Source organism: Trifolium pratense, linkage group LG7 (genome assembly GCF_020283565.1).
Source record: "Trifolium pratense cultivar HEN17-A07 linkage group LG7, ARS_RC_1.1, whole genome shotgun sequence".
In the NCBI taxonomy this organism is placed as follows: domain Eukaryota; kingdom Viridiplantae; phylum Streptophyta; class Magnoliopsida; order Fabales; family Fabaceae; genus Trifolium; species Trifolium pratense.
This window is the reverse complement of record NC_060065.1, coordinates 44,894,984-44,907,338: the sequence shown is the minus strand read 5'-3', so window position 1 is coordinate 44,907,338 and position 12,355 is coordinate 44,894,984. Positions and strand designations below refer to the sequence as shown.

The 12,355-nt window shown below is 35.4% G+C and overlaps 1 protein-coding gene across 1 annotated transcript; it reads right to left on the bottom strand.

Moving 5' to 3' along the window:
* Positions 1-8,352: 8,352 nt before the first annotated feature.
* LOC123896497 lies at positions 8,353-9,138 on the bottom strand. Its single transcript, XM_045946875.1, has one exon. It carries the CDS (start codon positions 9,136-9,138, stop codon positions 8,353-8,355), a length of 786 nt encoding a protein of 261 aa, XP_045802831.1.
* Between the last annotated feature and the right edge of the window lie 3,217 nt (positions 9,139-12,355).

Genomic DNA, 12,355 nt, shown 5'->3' with positions numbered 1-12,355 from the left:
CAGTTTTATGTATATACCTTGTTTGAGTCTATTATTTTTTTTTCCTTAACCGTAAATTTTTTAAAAAATCCATAGCTAGAAATTGTAAAAAAAAAAATCCAAATTTTAAAACCCTAAACCGTAAATTTTTCTGTTGATTATCTTAACGTTGTTTCAAGGTTGTTAGAGGGTTTACCACTATTGTTCGTATTTGGTTTGATGTTTTGTTTGAGAGGATTGAAGTTTAGAGAGAAGTTGGAAGGAAAGAATGAGAGTATTGAAAAATATTTTGGACTTTTGAGTTTTTTTTTTTTTGATAAGCAATATTTGGATTAGAATGAGTACAAGGGGTACTCAACCCTTACAATCCAAAAACAATCACCTTAAATACAACGAAAACAAGCTAAAGGGTTGTTACACCAGTCAAGGAAAGCTACATTATCAATGTTCCTTGATCTACCGATGAACCATAACCAAGCAATATAAATAATTTGATCTACTAAAGATGAAACATTAACAAAATCTCCTCTAAATATAATATTATTTTGCATACGCCAAATACTCCAAGTTGTGGCCAACCAAATAATGTGACGGAATCGTTCGTTGTTGCTTCCTGTTATTAAGACTCCAAATTGAATCAAATGATTGGGAACATCAGTCGCCGAACAAAAACGTGTGCCCATCCATTTGAATATTTTGCACCAAATTTGCTTTGTAACATTGCAATTGAAAAACATATGTGGAATGTCTTCAGCTACATTGAAACAAAAAACACAGCTTCTCTCGTGATTGTTTGTAATGACACCTTTATTGTATAAAGCTTCCCTAGTTGGTAATTTTCCGAGCAACAACCTCCAACCAAAAATACTAACTTTCGAGGGTACATTATTTAACCATAGAAGTTTCAATGCATTCGCCGTGATTGCCTCAATGTTGCACTCTCCAGTCCTGGGCAGCAGCGCTGTATAAGCTGTATTGACAGTGAAAAAACCATCTTTATGAGGTTTCCACCTACGCCGATCCCGTGTCTCCCTTGACGGTCTAACCTGATCCAGAATTAACAACAAATCGTGAACTATTTCTGATTCAATATCGGATAGTTCGGTTGTCCATTCAAACTTCCACTTCCAAGTATCTCGCTCCCACATGCCCATGGTTGAAAAATGACCATCTGGTAGTGTGGATTTCACATAAAGAGAAGGAAACATTACTCTCAGCGATGCCGTACCTATCCATTGGTCTTTCCAAAAACTGATATCGTTGCCGTCACCCAAAATACTACTAACATTATTACCAAACCAGTTAGCATTATCCATACCTCCCAGACACCATAAATCCCGCCACCAAATTGAAGCATGTTTAAGATTGTCCCTTCCTTCACCATACAAGAAATTAGCTACAAGGGAGCCGTACCGAAACCTCAATAAATCATACCATGGCGACTCGGTATCATTCAAGCATCTCCACTTTCACTTACATAAAAGTGATGAATTGAACAACTCTAAGTTTTTTATTCCCAAACCTCCATTCTCTTTTGGCTGGCATATTTGGTCCCAACTAACCCAACACATTTTGTTACTATCCAAACCACCACTCCACAAAAATTGTCGTTGAATACAAACCAATTCTTTTATCACACAAGCCGGTGCCTTAAAAAAGGAAAAGAAATAAAGTGGCAAACTGGATAAGTGGTGCAAAACAAAAAAATTAGGAGGTTCAAAATGCAAAAGTATAAGAATAATGGTTAAATTTTTTAAAATTGCATTGGGTGCATCGGTAGATAGGGGTGTAATTGAACCGGTTTGAATCGGTTTTTGGTGAATCTAATGTCCGAACCAATGAACTGACGGTTGATTCGGTTTAGTTCGATTTTTTGTGTTTTTCAAAAATGAAACTGAACCAAACTACTAATCGGTTCAGTTTGATTTGGATACTTTAATCGGTTTGTAGTTTTTTTTTTCCAATGAAATTATTATGCATATGTACATTTCGAAATTCCGTACATTTCTTTCTCTCAATCTTCTCTTCTCTCACGTCACCTTCTACTATTGTACAAGTCTCTGAACATAGACAAAATTCATTGATTACATTTCTTCTGGTTTTCCTTGTTTTCTTTTGTATTATTATTACTACACCTAAAGCTTATGTACTTTATATTCTATGCGATATTGACAAGTTTACTTGGGAGCACCACACAATTTCCTACATGTCTCTCAACACTATATATACACCCTTAAATATATCCTATGGATGAGAGCAAAATAAATCCCTTATTAAAATAAAAAATAAAAACCAATTTGAAGTTGATGATAAAACATTAATCAGTAAAATTGTACATTTACATTAGGTTCTATATTGTTACATGTTAGTATTAATGATTATTTGAGAACTCGTTTGGGATTCTTTTAGCAAAGTAGTAAAATTTTTTAATTAAATTACCAAACAAGTATAATTTTCAAAAATATTATCAAAATGAGATAAGTCATACATGTCATCAACGACTTACCCTTTTGCTTTAAGTAAAATTATGGACGACAACACGACTTTGCTTTTTTAAAAAGAATAGAAATTGAATTTATTGATAGATAAAATTGGTCTCGGTAAGTCACTCATTCATTCATAGTTAAAACGTAAACTTTCCAAAAACAAATAGTCGTGAATTTTAGCTACATAAATTATTCGTAGGTATAAGTCAAAAACATATTCGATGTGGTTCTCATGTCATTACCTATACATAGAATTGACTTCTAGCGACAAATTTTGTCTGGCACTAAAATTTTTCCTTTTCAAAAAAAGCAAAGGCATAGTTACCATCTTTAAATTTTGCATTCAAAATACCAATCATTAGTTTGTCTAAAATGAGCAATTAATTAAGAAAAAAGGGATTATTTTTGTTGTTTCAATCAATTGGTCCTTTTTTCTTTAATAAAGGAGAAGTACAAGGTGTCCAATTCCTTCTAAAAGTACATAAATAATACAAAAAACAAACTATATTTACAAAGACCAAGCCCAAATGTTCACACATATAGAATTAAAAAAAAAAAAAAAAAAAAACAAAGAAAACAACCCAAACTTCCAGAACAGTAAAAAACACACCCCTCAAAAAACTAAAAACATCCCCTAGGAACTGAAAAGCAAAAAAATAAAATAGTAGCCGAAGAAGACACGGCTACAGAGCAAAAATCTAAACAAACTACTATCACTTATAGTTATTGTTGGGAAAGTAGGTTTAAAATTGGAGTTAAGTGTGACTACTTGTGCTCAGGGACGGATCCAGAAACTTACTATACGGGGGACTGAAAATAAGAACAATTATTTTGACTCTTAAACATATATTTTTTTTTTAGTTATTTTGATTCTCAAACCCTCAAATTTGGTGAATTCTAAGGTGAGGGCTCAATTAAATCCCTCACCGGTGTACCACTAACATTAACCATCAGATTAAATCACCTCACATGATTTCAATATTCGTTCCCACGCTGAATTTTAGTTTCCACTCCATATTTTTCTCTCCATACCAGAATTCACTATTTTATTTTTTTTGAACAGCACCAGAATCACTATATATCATCACAAAAAAAAAAAAAAAACTGCAAATTCTACATCTAAAACCACAGAACTTTCAATTTGGGCCAAAATATATAATCATCTAAAGAACAAGATGAATTTTAGATTTAGCAAATTGTTTTCAAACTTGAAAGTGTGTGATAAACATCATTATTGTTGCTGATCCAAATAACATGTCCATCAAGTGCTTGACAAAGAAAATTCTCTAAAAACACTCATGAATTTTCTTTTGCATAACAGAACATTAATTTTCACCATTGTTCTTATTATTAGCAGTTTCAAAAAAAAATTAGTATTATTATTAATAGTGGTAAATGGTGCTTTCAAAGAATCACATTTGCTCTTCGTACAAAACAATTTCCCCTCTCTAAAAGATTCCATTCATCAACATCACTCTTTTGGTTTAATCCAATTCATAAATTAATTCAAAATAAATAAAACATTCCATCTTCTTAATTTCAAGTGTGAAGAATGGCAAAATTAAGGTTAAACTCTGAAAGGAAGTTATGAAAATGGACGTATGGAGAGAGAAGGGGAGACCAAAATTTAATGTGGCAAAGAATATTGAAATCATGTGGGACAATTTAATCCGATGGTTAAGATTAGTGGTACACCGGTGAGGGACTTAATTAAGCCCTCACCCTAGAATCCACCCTCAAATTTATCTTTTGTTTGTTAGTTTGCCCTCAAATATGTTTTGTATTAGTCGGTTTGTCCAAAACATTACTAATAATAGACAGATTTGAAAATATTTTTATTATTTCAATACACTGTATTGACAACATCTCATATATTTAAAGAAGAAATCACTGTTTGCTCTCCCCATATATATATATACTATTTTTTATGCGTGTATTTATATCATATTATAATATTATTTTATGTATGTATAATACTAAACTAAAGTGTTGTAAATAGATAGTTGAGTTGAGACTTGATAATATATATTATTATATACATATATGAGGGGGAGGGGGGGCCTTGGCCACTGCCTGCCCCCTTTTGAATCTGCCCCTGCTTGTGCTTATTTAAGTGCAACATGTTACCTTGTAGAACTTTTTTGATGAAACACAAAGAGAAAAATTTTATTTTAAAACCGGATGTGTCTTTGTGTGGTCCTTATTCTATCACTTTTCTATTATTATTATTTTTTTTTAAGAGACTATTTTTTTTATGGAATTTTTGATGTATTCCGTCTCTTTTTATATTATTTTTTTTTCTTTGTGATAGTTCTCTTGTATACCACCCCACACTTAGATGTTGCTAATTCCAGGAGCAATCCCACACTTAAAATGTTGCCAAGATAAGAGAACTAGATCTCTACCTAACTCCAAAGAGGGTAAAAATATTTGTTTTTCAGGTCTTAGGTTTATAATATGGTTTGTCACCGAAAGAAAGAGATTTTTAGGCTCAAAGTGGTTAGCAATGGATAATAATAATATTGGGTGGTTTGAAAAAGGCTCAGAGTTATATGAATAAAATGTCTCAATGCGTATAAGTTAAACAATTAGTCAGCAGAGAATTATCGCAAGTTCTAAAAAATAAGCAAGTACACGGATACTCTCATAAGTATATTGAAAGAAATTGGTAATACCGTGGAAATATTTGGCTCAAATTCTCACTTGACTTTGGTATCTAGAAAGTCGAACATCTATCTCATGGACACTATCTTTCTTACTCGTCTTGCTGTCTCTCGAACTGTTGCGTTGTTTCAAGCAATCACTTGAGAGTTTTGATCCACTGTCGCACACGGGTCAAAAACGAGTTTTAAAAGTGTAGTTTTGGAAGCGACACTCGAGTATCGTATCGCAAGGACTCTATCAATTAGAAAATATTAGATTCAATAAGAACAAGCAGAATATCGGGGGTTTTAGGTTTCAGTTTCGAAATTTGAAATTGAAATAAATAAGTGATTATAAAATAAGCTGAAGCGGCTAATCCACTGATCTCGGTTCCTACCTATCACTGATTATTATAATTCCAATCTCCTAAGCAGGTTATCTATTCCTATTCAATTATAAAACTTACTGACAAGCGCAATTGGTTTTATATGATGTAAGTTCCTATTGTCCGAATTAAGCAAACAGATTTAAGCCATCGCGAATTAAGCAAACGCGAATTAATCAAATACGATAACGAAGAAGCTACGCTAACGTGATAACGGTAAAAGAGCATACAACAATCGAATTGAATCAATACTACTATATGATAATCGAATTAAGCAAACAATGATCATATAACAATATTGAAAGGAATAAAAACTTGATTGAAATTATTGTAACCTCAAAGTATGATGGAACCTATGATCAGCGGAAATTGCCTTGAGATTAGTTCTCCATGAACATTGTAGCCGTCTTTTATGTTTTTGCGTGAATTCAGAATGAATGAATAATTGCCCTAGCTGCTTTTTTTTCAATTTAAATAGTACATGGAAACGGGCCTTAAAAGAATTGGGCAGAAAACATAAAGTTGTGCTGAAAGTTGATAATTTAATTCACGCCTGGAACATAACATAATTATTTGACTTATTTGCGCTCCGAATTGGCTTTATGCTTAAACACAAAACTTGTAGCTCTCTGTCTCATCTTTCCAACGCATCTTTCAGTGCCTCAATCCGATATTCGTAGCTCCAGTTATGACCTGCGGACTGAGAAGGTGTCAAGTTATTATTAATTCAGAAAATAAGTGACGAAAAAAAAATATAGCTAGAAATAAACTTAAATATAAAAACACATTAAAATAGTGAAAATAATAAAATAAACCATAGAAATACTTAAGTACAATAGTAGAAGAATGTGCATTAAAATGCACCGATCAAATTCCCCCACACTTGAACGTTTGCACTCCGAGCAAAACTCAAGATTAAAAAAAAAACTCCAAGTAAAAATTTTAAAGATAGAAACAGAGCAAGGCATGACACAAAGTTGCAAGCAATTAGCACATTTTAGGATTCAAGGAGCATAACAATCATGAACAACATCTTATAACAAGCGCAATGAACAAGGTGGCTATTAGACTAAAAAGTGATTCAAAAATGATAGAACCTCGTGGAGTATTTGTATAAAGTGCACTCAATCACTCAATCACTCAAAAATGGAGTGTCAGTGACAGTGTTTACGCTCAAAGCACATCATCAAAGTCAGCACTGCCATAAGCTTGACAAGCCTCTTCCGTCTCCAAAGATGGAGGACATCCACACAATGAAACACATACATGTACAGATCAAAATGTCTTTATTATGGTTGTAACGGGTCAAGGTACAAGTGTGATAAACCTAAGGGATACTAGGCTATAAAATCAAAGAATATGAAGAAGCATGAAATTCATTTGAATATTAAGCATGAGGCTCAATTTAGCTCAACAAATTATAGGTCTCAACAAGATATTGCAACTCAAACCGAGATATTGAACCCACAAAATCACTTCTTCACATCCTAAAACAACTTCCTTTCCACACACCTTCAAATCAACAAATTGACCCATAATACAACCTTTTTTTCCTTTTTTTGCAATTTTTTTTCTTAACTTTTTTTTTCTTTTCTATTTTTTTTTCGTTTCTTTCTTGCCCAGCCAACATAATATTTCCCTTAACAAATCAAAATCAGAATCATAATGAGCACCCCCCACACTTATTCAAAATTTAAAATTCAACTCCCCCATACCTAAGATTGGGACATAGAAAGAATGGATAAAACAAATGCTTATTAGGCTTGTAATGAGTTTATAAACAAAAGAATGAGATAAATAGGCTCAAAGGGGCTTAACAAAGGAACAATATATCAGGGTAGGCTTATTTGGCTAAAAGTAGTTTATAAAAGAAACAAAATTGTCTAGATCATTTCATGTATATGCATGTGAACAAGTGCTTCAAGAGTCAAGAAGTTCTAGAAGTTACTAACATTATGAGTGAATCACACAAGAAATAAAGAACTGTTGGAAGTTCAAAATCTCACAAGGTTTCAGAAAATAAGTGACGAAAATAAAATAAATTAGCTAGAAATAAACTTAAATATAAAAACACATTAAAATAGTGAAAGTAATAAAATAAATCATAGGAATAATTAAGTACAATAGTAGAAGAATGTGCATTAAAATGCACCGATCAAGTTTCTTTGTATCAAGGTGTGAACTGTCATCATAGAAGTTGTTTCTGTTGTCGCACTGGAACTTTTCCTATAGCTTTAAAACATGTACTCAATAATAAACAAGCAAACAAATATTTCATTTTTTTATTTTGGAGGTTGTCAGCAAATGACATTATTACATGATTGTTTTTGAAATATTAAAAGGTACTAAATTGAAAAATACTTGTGAATGAAATAATCCTTGGGTTGCCTCCCAAGCAGCGCTTGTTTAGCGTCGCTACCTTGACGCATTTCCTCTATTCGTGAGGATATGTTCGCCTTGTCTCTTTGCGAGCTTTTATTAGAGCTGTAGCATTTTCATCTGCCATCGGTTCTTCTTTGTAAAAGCCATAGCATATGTCAGATATATCTCCTTTTACACAACTCTTACCTCGACCTTTGGTTTCCTTGGAACGCTGACCCATTTTACCTCTGCAGGCTGTTTAGAATGATCAATTATCTTTTTGAATCTGAACTTCATGTTTGGTCGAGGCAGTTTCTTGATTGGGGTTGTATTTATTCTTGGTTCAGATCTTACAGTAACCTTGCGGAATCTTCCCCATCGTCTAACCCACAGGTCTTCCTTCTTCACATCTGCTATATATGCGGGAGGATATGATTTCTTATCCAGTTCTAGCTCTGCTATCCCATCTTCGAGTTCTTCCATTGTCACCTTCATCCTTCATCCTGGGTTCTTGGGTTCTCTGGATTCTATCCAGCAGCACCAGTCATTTTCACCTCGAATGTAGATCAGTTGCTCTTCATCCCTCATTCTTAGCTTTAGCACTTCTTTTTCCATGTCAATAACAGCACGACTGGTAGCTAGAAAAGGTCTTCCGAGAATGATCGGGACATCAGCATCCTCTTCTATATCAACTACTGTGAAATCAACTGGAAAAAGCATATTATTGACTTTTACTATCACGTCTTTCATGATTCCACTTGGGCGTATGATTGACTGATCTGCTAACACGATCTCTTTTTCATAGTGAATGTTGAGCTCCTCGATCTCCCATTTCCTTGCGAACTTCAGCGGCATTAAGTTGATGTTGAAGCCTAATTCACAAAGGGCTTTTTCTTGCACCTTTCCCAAGTAGCAAGGTATGACGAATGTTCCGGGGTCCTTTCGCTTAATCGGGAGTTGGCTTACTATGTTTAATCTTTCAGCGAGAGTCTCCTCGTAGTACTTATCTAACTCTTCCATGAATTCGTCGTATGCTTCTTCCAAAGTTAGTCCTAGCTGTTTGAACCACTTTTGCAGCTGCCTTAGCTCCTTCTCATCCCTCTTTTGTTTTTCTTCCGCCGTTTCAGTTCTCTCTCTGAGAGCTTTACACTCTTCCTTTGTAGGGTTACCAACTGTGTTTCTAGCATAGTCCTTCGAGAAATTTGTTATGAGCTTGGTTAGTTGTCTTATCCGAGTCTCCAGGTTTTTAATGGAGGCTCCTTGATTTACTACTATTGTGTGCATATTCTCGAAGTTTGTCTGGCTTATCTGAACAAACTAGTTGAACGCCTCTTCGAAATGTGAAGGTCTTCGTGGTTGTTAGGCATGTTGTGCTCCTTGAGCAGAGTTTTGATTCCATCAAGGGTTTTGATTACCCCAGCCTGAGTATGGACTTGGTCGTCCCATGTATTTGGCGTACTCTTCATCAGAGATTCCTTCGGGAATACAGTGTCTGTTAGGATGCTTCTCGTGACAAAAATCGCACGTCTCTTGGATCTTCTTCACTTCGGCCCCTAGGGTGGCCTTTTCAAGCTTCTTTATCAGTAGGTCTATCTCCTTCTGATAGGCAGTTTCCGTGTCTAGTTGTAGCATTCCAGCAGGCTTAGAAGTTCTTCCGTTGCTCATGTTCTTTAACTTCCGTTGCGGTCTTCTCGCGTTGAGGCGTCAAGGTGCATCTTGTGTTGTATGCGCATTCCTCCGATGAAGATTTGCATCAACTCCATAGTGTCTAGACTATGGTTAGGGCACTTTCTTTTTAGTAGGTTGAAGCGCTCGTAGGCCTCTCCTAGTGTTTCGTTGTCATGCTGCTTGAAGTTCATAATGTCCGCCTTTCTTTTCTAGAACTGGTCATGAGTGAAGAATCTCTCCATATAAACTTGTCCTCCAGCTCCTTCCACGCCTGGATGGTTCCGCTGGGTAAGCATTGTAGCCATTCTTTCGCAGTACCTGTTAAAGAGAAGGTGAATAACCGTAGCTTCTTATGTCCTTCATTTATTCCATTAGGTACTTTCTGCATTAGCCATGGGTCTTTGTTAGCTCTCCCATCAAATTGGTTCTCTTTCAATGCTGCTAAGACATTTCCTTTGATGTCAAAGTTGACCGGCTCGGCTGGTTGGAAACCAAGAGATACTTGCTCCGTGTCATATCTCTTGCAGTAGTCTCTCATCGTAACTCTAGGTTCGGCTGCCATAGCTGCTCTTTGTTTCTTTGCTTGTAGGTTCTTTCTGGCTCAGGATCGTATTCGATGATTTCAGGATATGCTTCCTGCATACATTAAAGAAGATACCTTTAGCAGCACAGTTTTTATGTATTTTTGGTTTGTTCTTGTGTGCAAATATTCAACCACAGTGATTCTCAGGTAAGAGAGGTGGATCACTAGGATCGCTTAAGTACTATATCTTGCCTAGCCAAAATCGTCTGTTAGTTTAATTTTTGCAAGAACAGATTTTTAAATTTTTTTTTATTTTTTTGGTATTTTCTTTTTCTGAATTATTTACAATTCCTAAACTACGCTAGTTACTTTGTAAACACAATCCCCGGCAACGGCGCCAAAAACTTGACGGTCGGCTCTGCAAGTGCACATAATCGCTACCAAGTAATAACGTGATAAGTTTATCGTTCTACACAAGGATTGTGCCAAGGTTACTAGTTTCGCTTAGGAATATGAATAGTTGCATTCGCTTTGTTTGTTTAAGAAGGTATCTTTACGGGTACTTTAGTAAATACAGGAAATAAATGACAGAAAATAAATAGCAGAAAGTAAAAGGTGTGTGTGTGACCACACGGGGTGGTTAAGTGTGGTCGGATCCCTCCCTTACTCTTGCTTGGTTGCTCAATTATTTCTCTCTTCTAGGATTTAGACTATTGAAAATAGGTGCGATGTATTTATTATCTGTGCCTATTTCTATTACAAGCTTTTACAGAGCCTAGTTAAAGGTTACCCTTACTTTATTTAGACACCATGATCCAGAACTCCACTTTTCCTGGGTTTGGGTTTGGGCTTTTTCTACGCATCCATTGCACCCATCGTGGTGCGATGGAAGATTTGATCAGGATTTTCTACTTATTTTTCAAGTCGTCATCGTGCCACCATGATAAGCCATCGTGCCATGATGGTAAAGATTTTCAGCAGATTTTCTTCAATTTTAACTGTCTTCTCATCGCGCCACGTTGAACCTCATCGTGGGTACGATGGTGCGCTGCTTTTTTCCATTTTTGCCCTTTTTTGCTGCTTTTTCCACTTTTCTTGCTTCTGGTCCTTGTGTCTTCACTTTTTCCGGTATTTGCTTGCTTTTGGTCTTTAATTACTATAAAAACTACTCTAATATATTACTAAAAACATCATATAATTGGTTGTCATCATGTCTCATATCCGCAAACGTCAACCATTTTTCGATTAGTACAACACCATGCCTCCTAGACTTTCTCTTTGGTGGTAAGAGTGCTTTTGTGATTTAAGTCAAACGCTCCTCACCCCCATATAATTTCAAATAGTCATGCCTATGCAGCCTCAACTCATTAATCATGTTCTCTTTAATAAGCTCATAATCATCTTCATTGTTCCTATCGTCTAAAGCAATGACACGGTATCCACAATTATCGTCAGCCTTGACATCAACAATATCTTCAATATAGCGGTGCATAAAATTAGGCATGTGGTTAATTTGATAAATTTCGGAGGACTCACCCCCCGTAACAACTTTTCATGCCCTCTTTTTCGCAGGATTTGCATTCGCACTGTCCCTCTTGTCACATGAATATTCCATATCTAAAACAAATTAATTAATACAAAAACCATTAATTATGACATTCATAAATTGAAACAGAAAAATCAAAACAGGATAATACACACTCGTTGGCTACATAGCGAACATATCAACCACGTTCACCGTCTAAAGAGCGAATAACACCAGACGAACCCAAAAAAAAAACGCAAAAATAGTTAAACTGAAGAATTACCTTATGTTTCCTTGTTGTTTTCGACCACAAACTCGCAACAATACTTCGATTTTGAACAATTTTACGCAGATTGGATTTTGTTAAGGGTTTTGAATATTGTGGACATTTAGAAAAACCGGTGGATTGAGGGTGGGAGATGAATATATATAACAAACGTTCGCAGCATAGGGAGCGAACCTTTTTTAAAAGGTATCTCGCATCTGAGAAGGCGAGCATGTCCCATCTATGGGGGGTGGTTCGAATCAAGGGTCGCCGAAATTATAACACTCGCATCTTGAAAAGCGAATCATCAGCTCGCTCTCTACAAAGCGAGAGAGATAGTTTGGTCATTTTGGGAGGGTGACTGAGACATTGCAGGGGGTGCGAAAAGTACAAATCATTTAGAAATTAATTTGTTCTTAATGAAGATACTGAATTTTGGTATCCACACACGCGTACAGGAATCAATATCTCATCCTAGTCCTACCATATAATAATGTTGGCTTGGAGCATTATATGTAAT

Coding starts and splice junctions, on each gene's coding strand:
- LOC123896497 (XM_045946875.1), bottom strand. CDS start 9,138: ATGCACACAATAGTAGTAAATCAAGGAGCCTCCATTAAAAACCTGGAG.